This window comes from Periophthalmus magnuspinnatus, chromosome 16 (genome assembly GCF_009829125.3).
Source record: "Periophthalmus magnuspinnatus isolate fPerMag1 chromosome 16, fPerMag1.2.pri, whole genome shotgun sequence".
Taxonomy (NCBI): Eukaryota; Metazoa; Chordata; class Actinopteri; order Gobiiformes; family Gobiidae; genus Periophthalmus; species Periophthalmus magnuspinnatus.
Window position 1 is genome coordinate 19,114,030 of NC_047141.1, and position 14,564 is coordinate 19,128,593.

At 37.5% G+C, this 14,564-nt stretch overlaps 1 protein-coding gene across 1 annotated transcript; it reads left to right on the forward strand.

Moving 5' to 3' along the window:
* The first annotated feature begins 139 nt into the window (after positions 1-139).
* ube3d (ubiquitin protein ligase E3D) lies at positions 140-12,998 on the forward strand. Its single transcript, XM_033981685.2, has 10 exons — positions 140-376; positions 1,237-1,442; positions 1,847-1,937; positions 2,516-2,738; positions 3,201-3,273; positions 3,353-3,431; positions 4,426-4,534; positions 5,198-5,361; positions 7,206-7,344; positions 12,652-12,998. The coding sequence occupies exons 1-10, from the start codon at positions 288-290 to the stop codon at positions 12,727-12,729; spliced, it is 1,251 nt and encodes a 416-aa protein (XP_033837576.1). The 5' UTR covers positions 140-287; the 3' UTR covers positions 12,730-12,998.
* The last annotated feature ends 1,566 nt before the right edge of the window (positions 12,999-14,564 follow it).

A 14,564-nucleotide genomic window follows, 5' to 3' on the forward strand; every position in this document is an offset into this window, starting at 1 on the left:
CTAGTAAACACTCAGGGTTATTAATGAAGATGTATGTTATGCGCTGAAGACCACAGTAGCCTGACGCCTTTAATTTGAAATGTCCTTTTAGGATGTTGTCGTAAATACTTGATGGTCACAGTAGCTTCATTAAACCGGTAGATCCTGTGAAGAGTCACGCTGCACCGCGCTGCGTGCTCTCGCTTTGTTTTACATGTTCAGTCCATGTTCATATAATTTCTGGGCATAGTTGTTTTAAACAGGTTTATGAATGAATTGTTATCTTTTTTGAATATCTCTGTGAATGAATGGCACACACTGAGATGCCAGGGAAGACTGGAACTGCAGTATTTCTAGAGCTTAGGAAAAGGCTTCAGACTGGTTTACTTATCATAAGGTAAGTGTTTGAACGTATGCGCTATTTAACACAGCTAACACATAAAGATTTTATCTTAAACGTAAGGCTATGCTAAAATATGCTTTTTGTCACCAAATCCCATGGATAGTCAGTTCACTGGCTACTTCTGGGAGAGTTCTATGCATTTGGATATAGACTGAAATATTGTAGCAGAATTTAAAGCCTTTGGGTTGTGTAAAGGCTAACTAAAGCAGATAGTATGTTACAGGCATGATTATAGAGTTTGTTCCAATCTGAACAGATCATTTACTTGATGACCATGTAGGCTAGCTGCTCAAAACACATCAATTGATGGCTTCATGTTAAATACACTCTGCCATGATATACCCATCTGACACCATTTTGAACTTAAACTATAGGCCTAATGCTTTAAACTCAAGTCTTATTGCCTATAAGTCTTTTAACACTAGTTCAGTGCTTGAACCATTGACTATGACAGATTATCACAAATATTAATGTATGGAAACCTGTCAGTGCAGTCAAAGTCAAAACAAAGGAACATCACCTGTCTTCTGCCTTCCTCTTCTTCTATGGTCAGAGAGGTTAAAAAAAGGCCTCATTGCCCCAATCAAAATACTATGTATTTTAAATGGGGGAAGGTCCTCACATAATCCTTCAAATCGGGAAGGAATCACATTCCAACCCATAGCACACTTATCATATCATTTCACTTCTTAAACAAATTGTCTCAATTATGTGTATTTTACTACACTTTGGTACACTTGAATGTATGTATTTCTTAATACATGTGTATCTGTGAAAGTATTGTTTCACAGAACACCTATAAAGTGTAACTTAAAATGTTATTTTGAAATAATGTCATACCTTCTGCTCTATAGAAAAGATGTCTCTCAAAATCCTTCTGAGGCTATTGTTACTGGTGGAGAATCCACTCTTCATATAAAAGCACCTGAAGTCCAGCTAAGCCTGACTTTACCACCAGGGGTCACTTTTGAGCCAGGATCTGTCATACCTACATCAGCTGGAGACCACTGTGAAGAGGAACTGCATTTCAGGCTGCGCATTAGTACAGATCAGTCTAAAGGTAAACATACTCACATAATAAGCATAAGCATGTTTCAGTGTATTGCTAATTCAATGGCATCTAATGAATAATGTGGTAAAGTGCAAACGCAATATATTCCATGAAATTCTGCACTAAATATGAAATATCTCAAGCATTTGTTACTTAAATGCCAATAATTAATGTTAGTTATCATAATAATAGTAGATCGTTTTCTAAAATCTATAATATTTGAATTTCACTTTTTATAACTATTGAAGGAATATTCTTTTTCACACCCCCAAATGCAGCCAAATATATATATTTTTCTGCCTAAAGATTGCTGCCATTGACAAACCCAATTTTTAAGTGATCAAGTGCCTCATTACAGCCCAAGTCTAATAATTTAATGTGCCTTATATTTGTTTGCCTGGGGCTCTCCACAGAGGTTTCTGACAAGGTGATGGAGACACTCCGGGCTAAAGAGACTTATTGCTTCCACTGCCAGGCCTGCATGACCAGGCTGCTGGAGGACAGGTGAGGAGTAGACAGATGAGAGTGGCGATGGGTGAATGAAGGAGAAGTTTATTGATGGGCTGACCCAACCACACAACTGATGGGAAGAAATCTGATGGATGCTGGATTTGAGTCTGCACTTGTCAGACTGTGTGAGAGTTATAGAAGTGCTACGGAGTTTGGTGCAATGTAAAGGTCTGCTCCACCTATTAAAAACAATTGTCTCTATGCTTGAAATGAATTAGATAGACAGTGGTATCTTTCTTATTATTTTTAACTTGGATTTTTCAATGCTCTACAATGTGATATGCTGAAAACGGATATTTCTGCAATATAGATATCCACGCCCTTGGGGTTTGTTATTTGCACAAAACTATGTTAAATTATTTTTCCTGTTTATTAATGTTTACTATTAATTACATTTACATTAATTTACATTTAGGGCTATTATTGATTATAAACTAGTTATACTACCTTCAAAATAGCCTAGAGAAGCATTACAAGCAAAGTTAAATAAATACATACACCATATAAACTTGCTTATCATTCTAAAATAGAATCAGATTATGCCCATTAAACTTGGTCTTAATTGTTTTTAGATTGTTCCAGAGAGTTCTTCCTCTCCCGAATGGAAATTGGAATGCTATTGTGGATGACTGGTGTTGCCACCCGGATCCCTTCGCTAACAAGAAGTTGTTGCCTCGAGCAGAGGACTGTTTACTTGGCGATACCTTCCTGCTTTTAGCCAGAGATGGGAGCTGTGAACACACCCTTACTGAGGAAATAAGCCCAGTTTGTGCAACAGACAGCAAGGATCCCAAGGTAAGGAGAATCTAATTGGTTAAATTGCGATATGTTGTGCAGCCATAGTTAATGAATAATAATTGCTTACTCATTTATCCTTACATTTGAAAAAGATACAATCGTAATGCATTTATCATAATTGATTCAAATATAAAAGTTTAGCCCACCCCACTGTATCTAAGACAATTCTCTGAAAATGTCATGAGTAAGTTGGACTGAAACACTTTTGATGAGGATTGATTTCTCCTATCCTCTATTAGTCATTCACTGCATGAGTGGCACTCTTTGCATGACTGAAAGTGAGAGAAATGGAGAGAGAACAAATGGCAACGTGTGGATCATATATCTCTCTCTGCCTCTCCCCCATTGTCTCCTGCCTGGTTATAATGCCTATTGATTGTGGTTTAAAAGCAGCCAAGCTAATGACAGGAGTATACAGCTGTGATTGGTGTCTCATTTAGTTTTTTTTTTAATGGACAGAAACCATGCCATAGGCTCAAAGTCCTCTCATGTAACAGCTGTTCTTCAGAACTGGGAGAAGCAGTGGCACCAGGTAATACTGTATTTTGCATTTGTAAGCTACATTTAGCATTCAATTGTGAATAACTGATTTTTACCTTGTAATTTCATAGAGACTTTAAAGTTCTACATCACACAGGTGGTTGTGGAGCGATGTGTAGGGGACCGAAGGCGAGAGGATTTACTTAGTAGGTAAGTAGGAACAAGTACACTGCAAATCAAAATGATTAGTTGATCATTGATTCAATTTCATCCAGTGAGTATCAAGGAGGCCTAGAATATTGTCACATTTATAACATAGGAGACAGAACTACATGCAGACCATTCATCAATACTACAGATTAGATAATCCTGGAGATGTCAGTATTGGTAGCTTACTTCAAGATGAATAGCCATACATCCATTTTCTTCCACGTGTCCGGGGCTGGGTCACAGGGACAGAAGTCTACTTCCCTCATCCCAGGCCAGCCGAGAGACATACTGTAGTGTGTCCTGGGTCTTCCCTGGGGCCTTCTCCCGGTAGGACATGCCTGGAAGACCTCACCAGGGAACCATGTAAGAGGCATCTGGAACAGATGCCTGAGCCAAATCAGCTGGTTCCTCTTGACATGGAGGAGCAGCGCCTCTCCCTCGAGCTCCTCCAGTGTGACTGAGCTCCTCACCCTATCTTTGAGGGAATGCTCAGCCACCTTGCCGAGGAAACTCATTTTGAGCACTTGTATCTGCCACTTGTATCTGCCATCTTTCCTTTCTTGTCCTTTTACCCAAACCTCATGACTATAGGTGAGAGTAGGAACATAGATTGACTCCTCCACTTGAGGTAGGGATTCTTCACCACCTGGAGAGGGCAAGCGACCTGTTTTCCTTGTACTTGGAGGAACTGATTTTCATCCCAGCCGCTTCACACTCTGCTGCATACTGCTCCAAAGTTATGTTACATTATAAAGATTTTTTTTTGTCATTGAAAATGCATGCTATGTCTATTTCATATACGTCTAAATAAACTTTATTGTTTTAACAAACCTGACTGCTACCCAGACAACGTCTGATAGATACAATACAACATCGTCATCTCCCATCCCTGCATCTAATCTGTTCTAATAGTCTCCCAAATGGTCAGGTTCATATTCTTTTAAACTGTTCCAGGTGGAATTTAAATATGCAAATGTACACTTTTGTTCCTCAGATCTCTTTTCTTGGAGAAAACGGTGGCAGACAAATTGTGTGAGCTATCCAACTCTCTGAGCACATTCCACTTTTCTGTTCAGACCCCTGATGGAAAGCCTTTTTTGTTGGTGAGAACCAGCTATTTTAATCAAAGAGTTTTTAAAAAATATATATCTTTGCACTACATAAATGCTAACATGGGTTGTAAAACAATAATCTTTAAGGTTTGTCTGCTTGTTATCAGTCTGGCAAGTAATTAATCCAGGATCTCTGTTCCAATATATAATCAGGCTAATTCAAACAAAATTTTGAGAAAGGAACCAACCCTTGTTGGCGCCGTGTGCTATCTTGCTTGTTTCGGATAAAGTTTATTAGCTATTGAGCTTTTGCGTTTCATTGTGACAGTACAAGTGCCTCAGAGCAGTTATTGATATGACTTTTTGGAAATTAAACAGATGGAAATTCACGTGAACATCTGAACATCCTCTTTAGAGGAATATCTGCCATGTCATAAAGTGATTTATGGTCTCAGAAATAATCATCATATTTGTTTTAGTATTAAATTTTTTAGATGATCTTTTACATTTGGCGAAAGCCTTGATTTTTCATTACATAATTAAATAAAAATAAAATTTTGCTCATTATGCAAACGTTCTTTATTCAGGGCTCTGAAGATTGAATTTCTATCCAGACTCAATATGATATAGCTTAATCATCCATTTGTTGTAATTGTTGTAATTGTGTATTCTTAAAGTTTTCAATTGTATTTGTCTTTTTTGTTTATCTTTTAGGTCTGGCTTTTGAACAATGACTCCATTATAGCATCCATCCCATGGTCACACATTGAAAATGTGAGGTCCTCATCCTTAGACTCTCTGAGTCCTTCACCCAGTGCATCAAGATCCTTGAAACTCCTCTACATCTCCTGCTCAGACGCTGGCATCCAGCAGAGAGAGTAAGCCTTAATGCATCCTCTCCTCCATGCCCTCAATCTTTGTTTTGCGCTCCTTAATCTTCTCCTTTCATCTTGCCACGCATGCTTTCAATCACTACCTGTCTACTTGCTCGCTGCAAGGGGCTGAAAGACTATTTTGTCGGTGCAGGGATTTCAGGTTTTAATAGAACACTTTGCACAAAGGTTCCCTACTCAGAAATAATTGTCTAATATTTCTCATACAAGAATGCATCAAAGGTGTTTATCATCCTGGACCTGTCAGTTGCATAAACAACGTTGGTATTTGTTGCACACTTAGGCAGTCTTGTTTAAACTGGAGCTTAAGCCACGTGTACCTCACTGTCATGCTTTTGGGAGGTGTAGAGAAAACTGCATGTGGTTCCCATCCCACTGGAAAGGCCTTCAACTCTCATTATTTCTGTCAGAAGTGAGTGCTCAGCACTTTTTCCTCCTCTACTTTTTCTTTGAGCCCCTGAGACTGAGGATGATTTTGACCTCTGCTGCAATTGCAACCAAGGGATTATTAGAAATGTAGTAATGCATTATAATTAAAACAACTGAAACATAATGTAATTTGTCACTTCTATAAAAATGGGGCAATGTTGTCATCCCCATTTTTTGGCCAAAGGAATGGTATTTCAGAAATTGCTTTGAAACTAATTTCCTCTCCCCCATACATAATCTCCCATTCAACCTGCATCACTCATCTCTGACATTTTTTAAATTAAATGTAATGCCCTGGGAGCTGAACTCTTGTATTTTCAGGATAGAGTTAGTTACACATTAGTGCGGCTTGGGAATTGCAACCATTAAGTGGATTACACTCATCACTTGGAGGAGTGAGTTGATTGTACGTTTAATAAGCCTCCACCATATATGTTTTGGAAATAATCAAGGGAAAGTTTAAGTGAGTCTTTTTTCATTCATCATCATCTTGTATTTGTTGTGCTGTCTAGAATCCTTCTTGATAACTATGAGCCTGAAGTGGGATATGGTGGATAATTAATGACTAGTTAGTTGTAGAGTTGATCAACAACAGACAACCATTCACTCTCACAATCTCACAATGACCCAGAGAAATATACCAATATAACATATTTGCAGATCTATAAGAATAAATATACTACTTACAAAGTTAACTACTACTACTAAACTACTTAGTTTACACTTTGCCACTCCTCCAAGTAGATGCATGACACACAGTTTCAGATCTATACAGTACTATTTTTCTTCTGCTGAATGGAAGGAGGGTTGGTGCTGCCATTCATGTTCACTCCTCAATGATTAAATTCAAATCATATTTATAAGAGAACTGGTGTGATCTGTAGGTGTGCATATGCTTTGAGTGACCATACTATCAGAGCACAGTTACGTACAATTAAAGTGACCACTTACTGAGGTAATCTTCCAAATGTTAGTGCATAATGTGGTTCAGGTAATAAAACATGAGGTGAAACTTCATGTCGTCTGCATGAATTGGTAAGTATCACCAAAATAATTGGGTACAACACCACACACTCACCGAGCATCTGTCCTACCCTCTCACATATCCATGGTTTCAGAGTGATACTCTGTTGTTGATGCTGTTGTTAAATTAGCAATTACCGGTAAAAGATTATATTGGTCAAAAGTGCTCCAAATGGCACCTAAAACAGCAAATACATACCTATGGCTGGCACACTTGCTTCAGATGTATTTGCTACTACTGTTTACATGAGTTTATGATGTAAAGCTGCTTAATTCAAACTAAACCTACCCTGTGGGTTTTCTGACACCGTGGGAAACAATGTGGTTGTTTAATGTCATGTCAGTCTTTATAAATCATGTTTCCTGTGTGTGTCCAGCACAGTGACGAACTGGGAGGTCAACTCCATAGGACATCCACTGGTGCTGCCGATGAAGGTGTGCGAAGAGCTGCAGCAATTGTTGGATGAGAGCAACGCCACACTCCCCACGTCTCTGAGATGCATGCAGTCATATCAGGTGAAACTTCCATAATTGCTGTAAAAGACATGATGATAAAAAATAAGACAGAACATATACAGCTATAGAAGTGGGATAACAATATTCTAAGTAATAAGCAAATATTTATTTAATCTTCTCCAAAGACCAGTAGAGTTGACAAAAAGAGTTTGGGTTAGAAACTTCAGTCTGGATCAGATCTAAAAGTGGTGATCAGAATGTGCCATCTGTATACCGTACATGCATACAGTCGAACTACTCCAGATGAAGTTTCGCAATGTGATCAGGAGCTTTAAAATGGTTTATATGAAAACAGTATAGCAGCAAAAAAGTCAAGTGGTTAAGATTAAACTATGACTAAATCATGGTCTAAACTAGGAATAAACCAGGGCTGAATCCAAGAACTGAATTAAATTGGTACTAAATCGTCATTCTCCAAAACTAAAGGAATACCCATAGACTACACTAGAACTACTGTACAAAACAGTGGTTTAAATGTAAAAAGCCTAAACCATAGCTGGACGAAGACTCATGCTTGGCTGGCTGATAAATGATAATGAAGAAAAATCAGTAGATAAACTACGAAGGACTCCGGAGTCCCATAGAAACCACAAGCACTTTTTTTCCCCATCTACCTGTCTTCATCTCATGTAAAATCCCCCCATCAGCAGTTCAGCGGGGCTCCTGGCTGACACCAATCACTTATTTTGCTTAGTATTAACTTACAGTGCCTTGTTTTTTCCTGATATTCAGCCATGCTTGGCAGTGTTTTCATCTTGCTTTAATTAATTTCATGTTTCAGAGCTTTCCGTTAACAGCTTTGCCTTTGGGATTATGTGGGTCAGATGAAAGGTTTTACTTCTGGCTGCTTCTTGCTTCTTCTCAATAAACCTGCTGCTATTGTGTAAAATGTATATTTAGCCTGACTTGCCAAAGAAGAAAGCTTTTGACTAGGAAATAAGAGGTGCTAAATTGGCTGACACTTATATTCCCGAAGCAGTTTTAACGGTAGTGATGGGGTAATTAGCACCATTGTTCTCTACTCACTTAGCACAAAGTTGTAGAAGTCATTATTTATAACTTACAGAAAGAAAGGGCAGTTAAGGTAGAGTGAGTTGATGAATCCAAAATGAAAAGCACTGAAATATGATTAAAAGCTAGAATAAAAATATTAGGTGTTTTAGTTTTTCTGCCTTTTGTATTTAATGTTGGAAGTGCATGTCCCCAATTACACAGTGCATTTGTCTCTTTAGTACCAACATGAAACAATATGTTACTCTGTATACATCCTGCAATTGTCACAGTGAAAAATGGTCATAAACAGGCAATACAATGATCAAATTATGATCTGATCCCTGTGACAATCCTCTGTTTGAGTGAAATGGCCATATTGTGCATATTTGGCGCAACCAGTGCCATTATGTACTAATAAAACAAAATACAAGCATTTTCAGTGACATTCAGCAACACTAATTAAGTAATGAATCTTTCCCAAGAGAAAGCTTAAGCACAGTGCTTTGTGGTCTGGAAATAGAACTTACACAGTGTAATGTACTGTTACCAATAGAAACTAGGAATTATCCAGCTGATCACAAGGATAATTTACCCTCTTTAACAAGACACTAATGAAGAAAGTCTATTTTGTTGCATGGATAATGATCTATTTTTATGTATTTATTTTTGTCACAATCAGTCCCTGGTTAATAACTTTTTAATAGGCAAATTTACAAACAAAGGGTAAACTTGCTTTCTCGCATGTGTGTTCGCTTATTAAACCCCCGCAGTGAGTTTGACACTTTCTGTTCTATGGACTGCTGATGTATTGCAACAGAGGCCTATCAAAACAAGCTTATTTTACATGTTAGCGTGGCATAATTGGATGTAATTAACAGGCAGTAGCTTCTGATCCATGTTTCATCTCATGGATTCAACTTTCAATTATCTGCTTGTCCTGCTTTTTTGTTTTCTACTCAAGAGATAATTGGTATAAGATCATAATCTTAAAGCAGCAGGCCAACTTTTATGAACATGGGTACAGGCAATTAAAATATTACTCCAGAATCGACTATAAAATTGTATTTGCTTAAAAAAAAATTGCATCTAACATTTGATCTAGTTTCCATGTTATATAATTACAGGGACAATATGCCCATTTTAAACAATACAAAGGACATGCTATAAATGTGTTATGTGTCACTATGATACAATAGCAAGACACTGCAATTATAAAAAAAGAAATACATAATGTTGCTACTTACTTATTTATCGGTTGGATAATCGTAATCCATCTGTGCATCCCCCTTTGTACGGGCACGCCCCAGCTAAACTAGTGTGTTTTGGGTTTATTTTAGTCCTTGTTAGTAGATCAAAGCCTGCACCATCACTTGCCCTGTTATTGCGTATGGAATGTGTTCTTTTGTTACACCCCATTTCACTGGCATCGGGACAGAGGGTGCAACTATCTCTTGAGTTCCTCTTATAGGCCCAAAAAGAGTCATCTCTCACTTGACTTATTAATCTCTATGCATGCTCACATGGGATGCTATATAGGTTAGACTGAAAGATCTAATGTTTTGCATCAAAGAGCCAATATTGATCAATATGTTTCATGTTTCCCTATTCCTTTGTAGAAACTGTATGAAAAGTCAAAACTTTTATTTAGCATTTTTTAACCAGAACATTAATGGTAACAAACTAGTGCCATCTTACAGAACTTTACATTACATGAAGAAGGATTGTGGTCCGTAGGTTTGAGAGATCCAGCACTCCACTCTTTACTAACCACAATAAGTGTGCTGAATGGCAGGTGAGAGAATGTCGCCCATTAATCATGTCTCCACTCAGCGGCCGTGCAGCATCACCAAAGCTAATAATAATGCCGATGACAGCTGTGCTTACAGACTGAGCTATTCCACTGGGATGACTGGGAGCTCTGGATCTCTTCAGACAGGAAGAATCTGTATCCAATTCCAATTCAATTAGTTAGTTTTTTCTTTTTCATTCTGATAAATATTGCATGAGCTTCTAAGCGAAGCAGTGTTGTTTAGTCTAAGCTGTTTGACACTGTTGTCTAGGTTTCTCATGTGTGAAAATATCCCTCCCAGCTGCGTGCCAACTATGGAGTGCGATGATAACACCAAGCACCAGACTATGTGTGCAGCTGTTATTGTTTCACTATGCTCTTTTAATAACACATTTCGTCAAAGATGAGACCATGCAACCAGATCCTCAGCTTTGGTTTGATAAACACGTCAAATACAGGGGTTGTCATGTAGTCATGATGAGGTTGGGGCTAATCTGTTTCTTGCCCTGGCTCATTCTAAGCTTAGTACTGTTACCGATCAGTCATATATTTCTTCTCATTCAGACCTGAAATAGCCGAGAGTACTTTAGTAGAAAAACTTGCAACCTTATTGTGAACAGGTTTGCATATTCTCAAAACTAAGCCATATTTGACCAGGAATAGAACCAGAGAACAAAAGATGGCTCTGAATATATATATATATATATATATATATATATATATATATATATATATATATATATATATATATATATATATATATATATATATATATATATATATATATATATATATATATATATATATATATATATATATATATATATATATATATATATATATATATATATATATATATATATATATATATATATATATATATATATATATATATATAATATAATATTCAATGATGAAGTAACGTTAGTCTTATGCTTATAGGTTGGCCTGTTATCAAAATTGCTCTTATACAATCATATGACTTTACCAATTCTCCAAACATAAAATCTCACTCATCAACTGCATTCTAACACTTTCGAATTGAAAATATTGTTGTGGTGTTAGGACCACCACAGGTCTAAAATGGGCGATGTTGGCATGTTAGCTGCACATTCGCACATAAGCAATTACGGAGAAAAGCCTGGGGATTTATTTCAACAGAACATGACAGATCTGCTTGACTTGCTACTTTTTCTTGGGATTGTACATTCAAAGAATGTCCAGCAGAGTTTTAATGATGCGCTGGAGACTTCTCAAGGGGATAGCATTTGGTCTGCTTCCCTTCCCTCTTCCAACATGTTAATATGTAACATTGTCATTGTTTGGTTTGACACTACTCCCAATCTGTGTGGCATCATAATAAACAGTTTTTTATGGTTCCCAGTTGATCCACGGCCCAGAGTAGTTGGTTTCAGTTGCATCATTCTTAGAAAACCATGTGTGCAGTCTGTTACTGACTATCTGCTATGTGTTTGTTTGGAGGGAGGGTTTGTCTTTGAGAAAAAAAAATAAAAATCTATAGATGTATCTGGTATGTTGCCTTCAGCATACCCAATAGAGTGGCATCTTTGTTTTACAGCAAGTTTTAAATTAAGTTTTTAGTGTTTTGTGATTGAATTATGGTTTAGTTACTATTAATTATTCATTTTAAGTGTATTTTTGTTGCTTAATTTATTGCTTCATCACTAAATTAGTTTGTTGTTAGTTTTGCAGTGTTTTTAACCACAGAATGGTGAAATGGTGGAATTGAATTGCTTAGTGATTTTCACCCTTCACACTAGCCTTGCTAGTCTCTCACTTTTCCTTATATATGTTGTCGTCATCTTGTCATTGTGTTAGCAGCAGCTCACCTCCAGTCCCTGCTGCTTGTGAATCATTTGTATGAATTACCATTGATACGCAGGAGTGGGAGCAGACACTGGTGTAAGGGACAGAGAAGACCAGGCCTTGAGTGTCGCAAATGCCCTCATCCATCTTCCCAATATAGAGCCCTCACTGGAGCGGGACGTTGCTTGCAGCAGGCAAACGCCCAGCTTCAGCAGATGGAGAGAGAGGACAGAGCTCATTAGTTTTCTATTGCTGAAAAAAAATCTGAATGTGTGTTTTTGAAGTTGATTAAAAGCTCTCCCACCTGTGGTTTTCACTTGTTTGAGGAATGTAATTGCACATAATGTGTTACTGCTCAAGCCCAGGGAGATATACATTCCTAATCATTATCTTTATAACAAAGAAAAATGACAAATTATAGGTGAATGTTAAATGTGAAATAGTAAATTGAGCCAGAGGTTCCAAATTCAGATAGGATCAACTGGAACAAGGGATAAGCATTTTGTAGCAGGCTGTCTTTTTGAAATATGCAGTAATGTATTTTGTAGTGATTTGTTGAATAAAATTGATCTGAGATGATCCATTAAAATAAAAAATGTCATTTAAACATCTTATGAAAATAAATATTACTGTGTAATTCAGCAATACATTTAAGAAAATGTGTGTTTACAACTACCCCCCTGTATCCTGTTTCATAGGTGGCCTATCTAAGACTGTATACTCCAAGCTCTCCTTGTGAAGATGGACCAACATGTGGAAACGTGCCGTGCGGTTAAGGTGACAGAGACCTGACACTTCTATTTTCTCAAACTAGAGAGGACTGTTTTGAACAAATCCCCTTAAGTTTTCCATTTGTATTACTTTATATTTCAATCAGATTTCTAAACTGCTAACTGCTGTATTAGTATTCAAGTAGAGCTAAAGCAAGCTGTGGCACCATGATTTTGAAAGTCCTGAAAGGAGTTGAGTAGTTTTGACTGTAAACATTCTGTTCCTCAATTGTATTAATTTTCTGTTCCACACACATTAAACAGTGCTTTGCTGTCATGCTTTTTCTCTTTTGTCTGTTCTGTAGATGACTGGTAGGACTGAGTTAAATTCTAGTAAAAGCTTATTACAGAGACACTCAAGCCCGAGGGCGCAGCAATACTCACTCCACTCCAGTGTAATTACAGCTTGTAGAGTTAGGTGATGTTTGTCTCTGAATCTATTTTGTTGTTTGATATTTTTATGTAACACAGAAGAAGACCCAAAACAAAAAGTGGTTTCTTCTCGTTAGTCAAATGCACAGTCTTACAACTTACTTAATAAGCTTCGAAGTTGACACTGCAGCTAACTTTTCTGCCACTTTGATTTGCAAACCCTTATTAAGCACTTAGGTGAGTCAGTTTCATAATATTGTATTTTTATTTTTATTCTTTGAAGTTGTCTGACCTAATATAAAGCTAATTGGCTTACACTTGTATACTACTGCATGCATATGTAAATGATTCGGAAAACTGAAATAGCTGTTGGTGGGAAAATGCAAATTCTTGTCTGCTGTAGTTTTTACACTTTAAAGTCCACCTCATGCCCAAAGCAGCTAGAATGACCCAGCACAACTTCAGGGGATGTTAATAAATAGTTGCAGGCTTTTTCCAAGTTATAATTGGGTAGGTTATTCAGTAAATTGTCATTTGAAGCATTGAATATTGATGCGGTTGCAAAAAACTAATCAACACTGGCCACATAATGACACAATCATACGCTAAACTGTCACCATATATTTCTTTCCTATCAGTGCATGCATGGGTCTGTTAAATGCTGCTAGTGACTATTACTCCTAGAAAACACAAAGGAGTATTGTGCTCATCGAGGCGGCAAAGCTGGGAGTGAATTGGCTAATTAAATACGTCCAACTCCAAAACCGTCAAGGGCTCCTCGTTTCCTTTCTGCCCTTTCCAGGCAAGTGCAAATGAAGTAGGCTCTAAATAACCCATTTGTTTCAAGCCCACTGAGCCTAAGGAGGCACTCCACATTATACTGGCTGCCGCTACTGCTACTGTTTTGAAGTACACACCGACTGAACCATTCGGCCCCAAGGAATTGTGGGAGCTCTTTGTCATTCTCTCCTTGATGATCGACAATGCAAGTGTCAAATTAAAGGTTTGGGGCCAGTGCACTGTGGTCTGTTGACACTATGCAGCTCATTATCCCATTGAGACAGTTAGCGCATGAAAAAGTATAAGTATAAAGGTCTAGTCATACTAGTCTTACACTCAGGCATGATAATTACAAGTTAGCTTAGACACTAGCCTTTGTGTTTATTTGGTGCATATACCAAGATGGGGATTTTTATTCAAGGATGAAACTGCCCTTTTTTTCCTTTCCGAAGCTGCCGCTGCCTTCTACCTTGCAGTGATTTTCTCATAGATTTCAATATTATGTTTTTACAGGTGCCCCTTCCTGACGCAATATTTTAATTTATCCAGGCTTTGGGCCGTATTCTACCTGTATGTGAGTGACATGGGGGGTTCATTACATCTATTTTACCTAATGTTCTGTTTTTGTTTTTAGCACTTTCTGAAACAAAAAAAATACAAATGTTTGTGAGTCTGACTAGGTTTACCTC

What these genes read in the sequence shown, in the direction of transcription:
- ube3d (XM_033981685.2), top strand. Translation starts at nt 288, where the DNA reads ATGGCACACACTGAGATGCCAGGGAAGACTGGAACTGCAGTATTTCTA. An exon ending in GGGAGAAGCAGTGGCACCAG is followed by an intron (nt 3,274 to 3,352) that starts GTAATACTGTAT and finishes GTAATTTCATAG; the next exon opens with AGACTTTAAAGTTCTACATC. An exon ending in GCTGGCATCCAGCAGAGAGA is followed by an intron (nt 5,362 to 7,205) that starts GTAAGCCTTAAT and finishes GTGTGTGTCCAG; the next exon opens with CACAGTGACGAACTGGGAGG.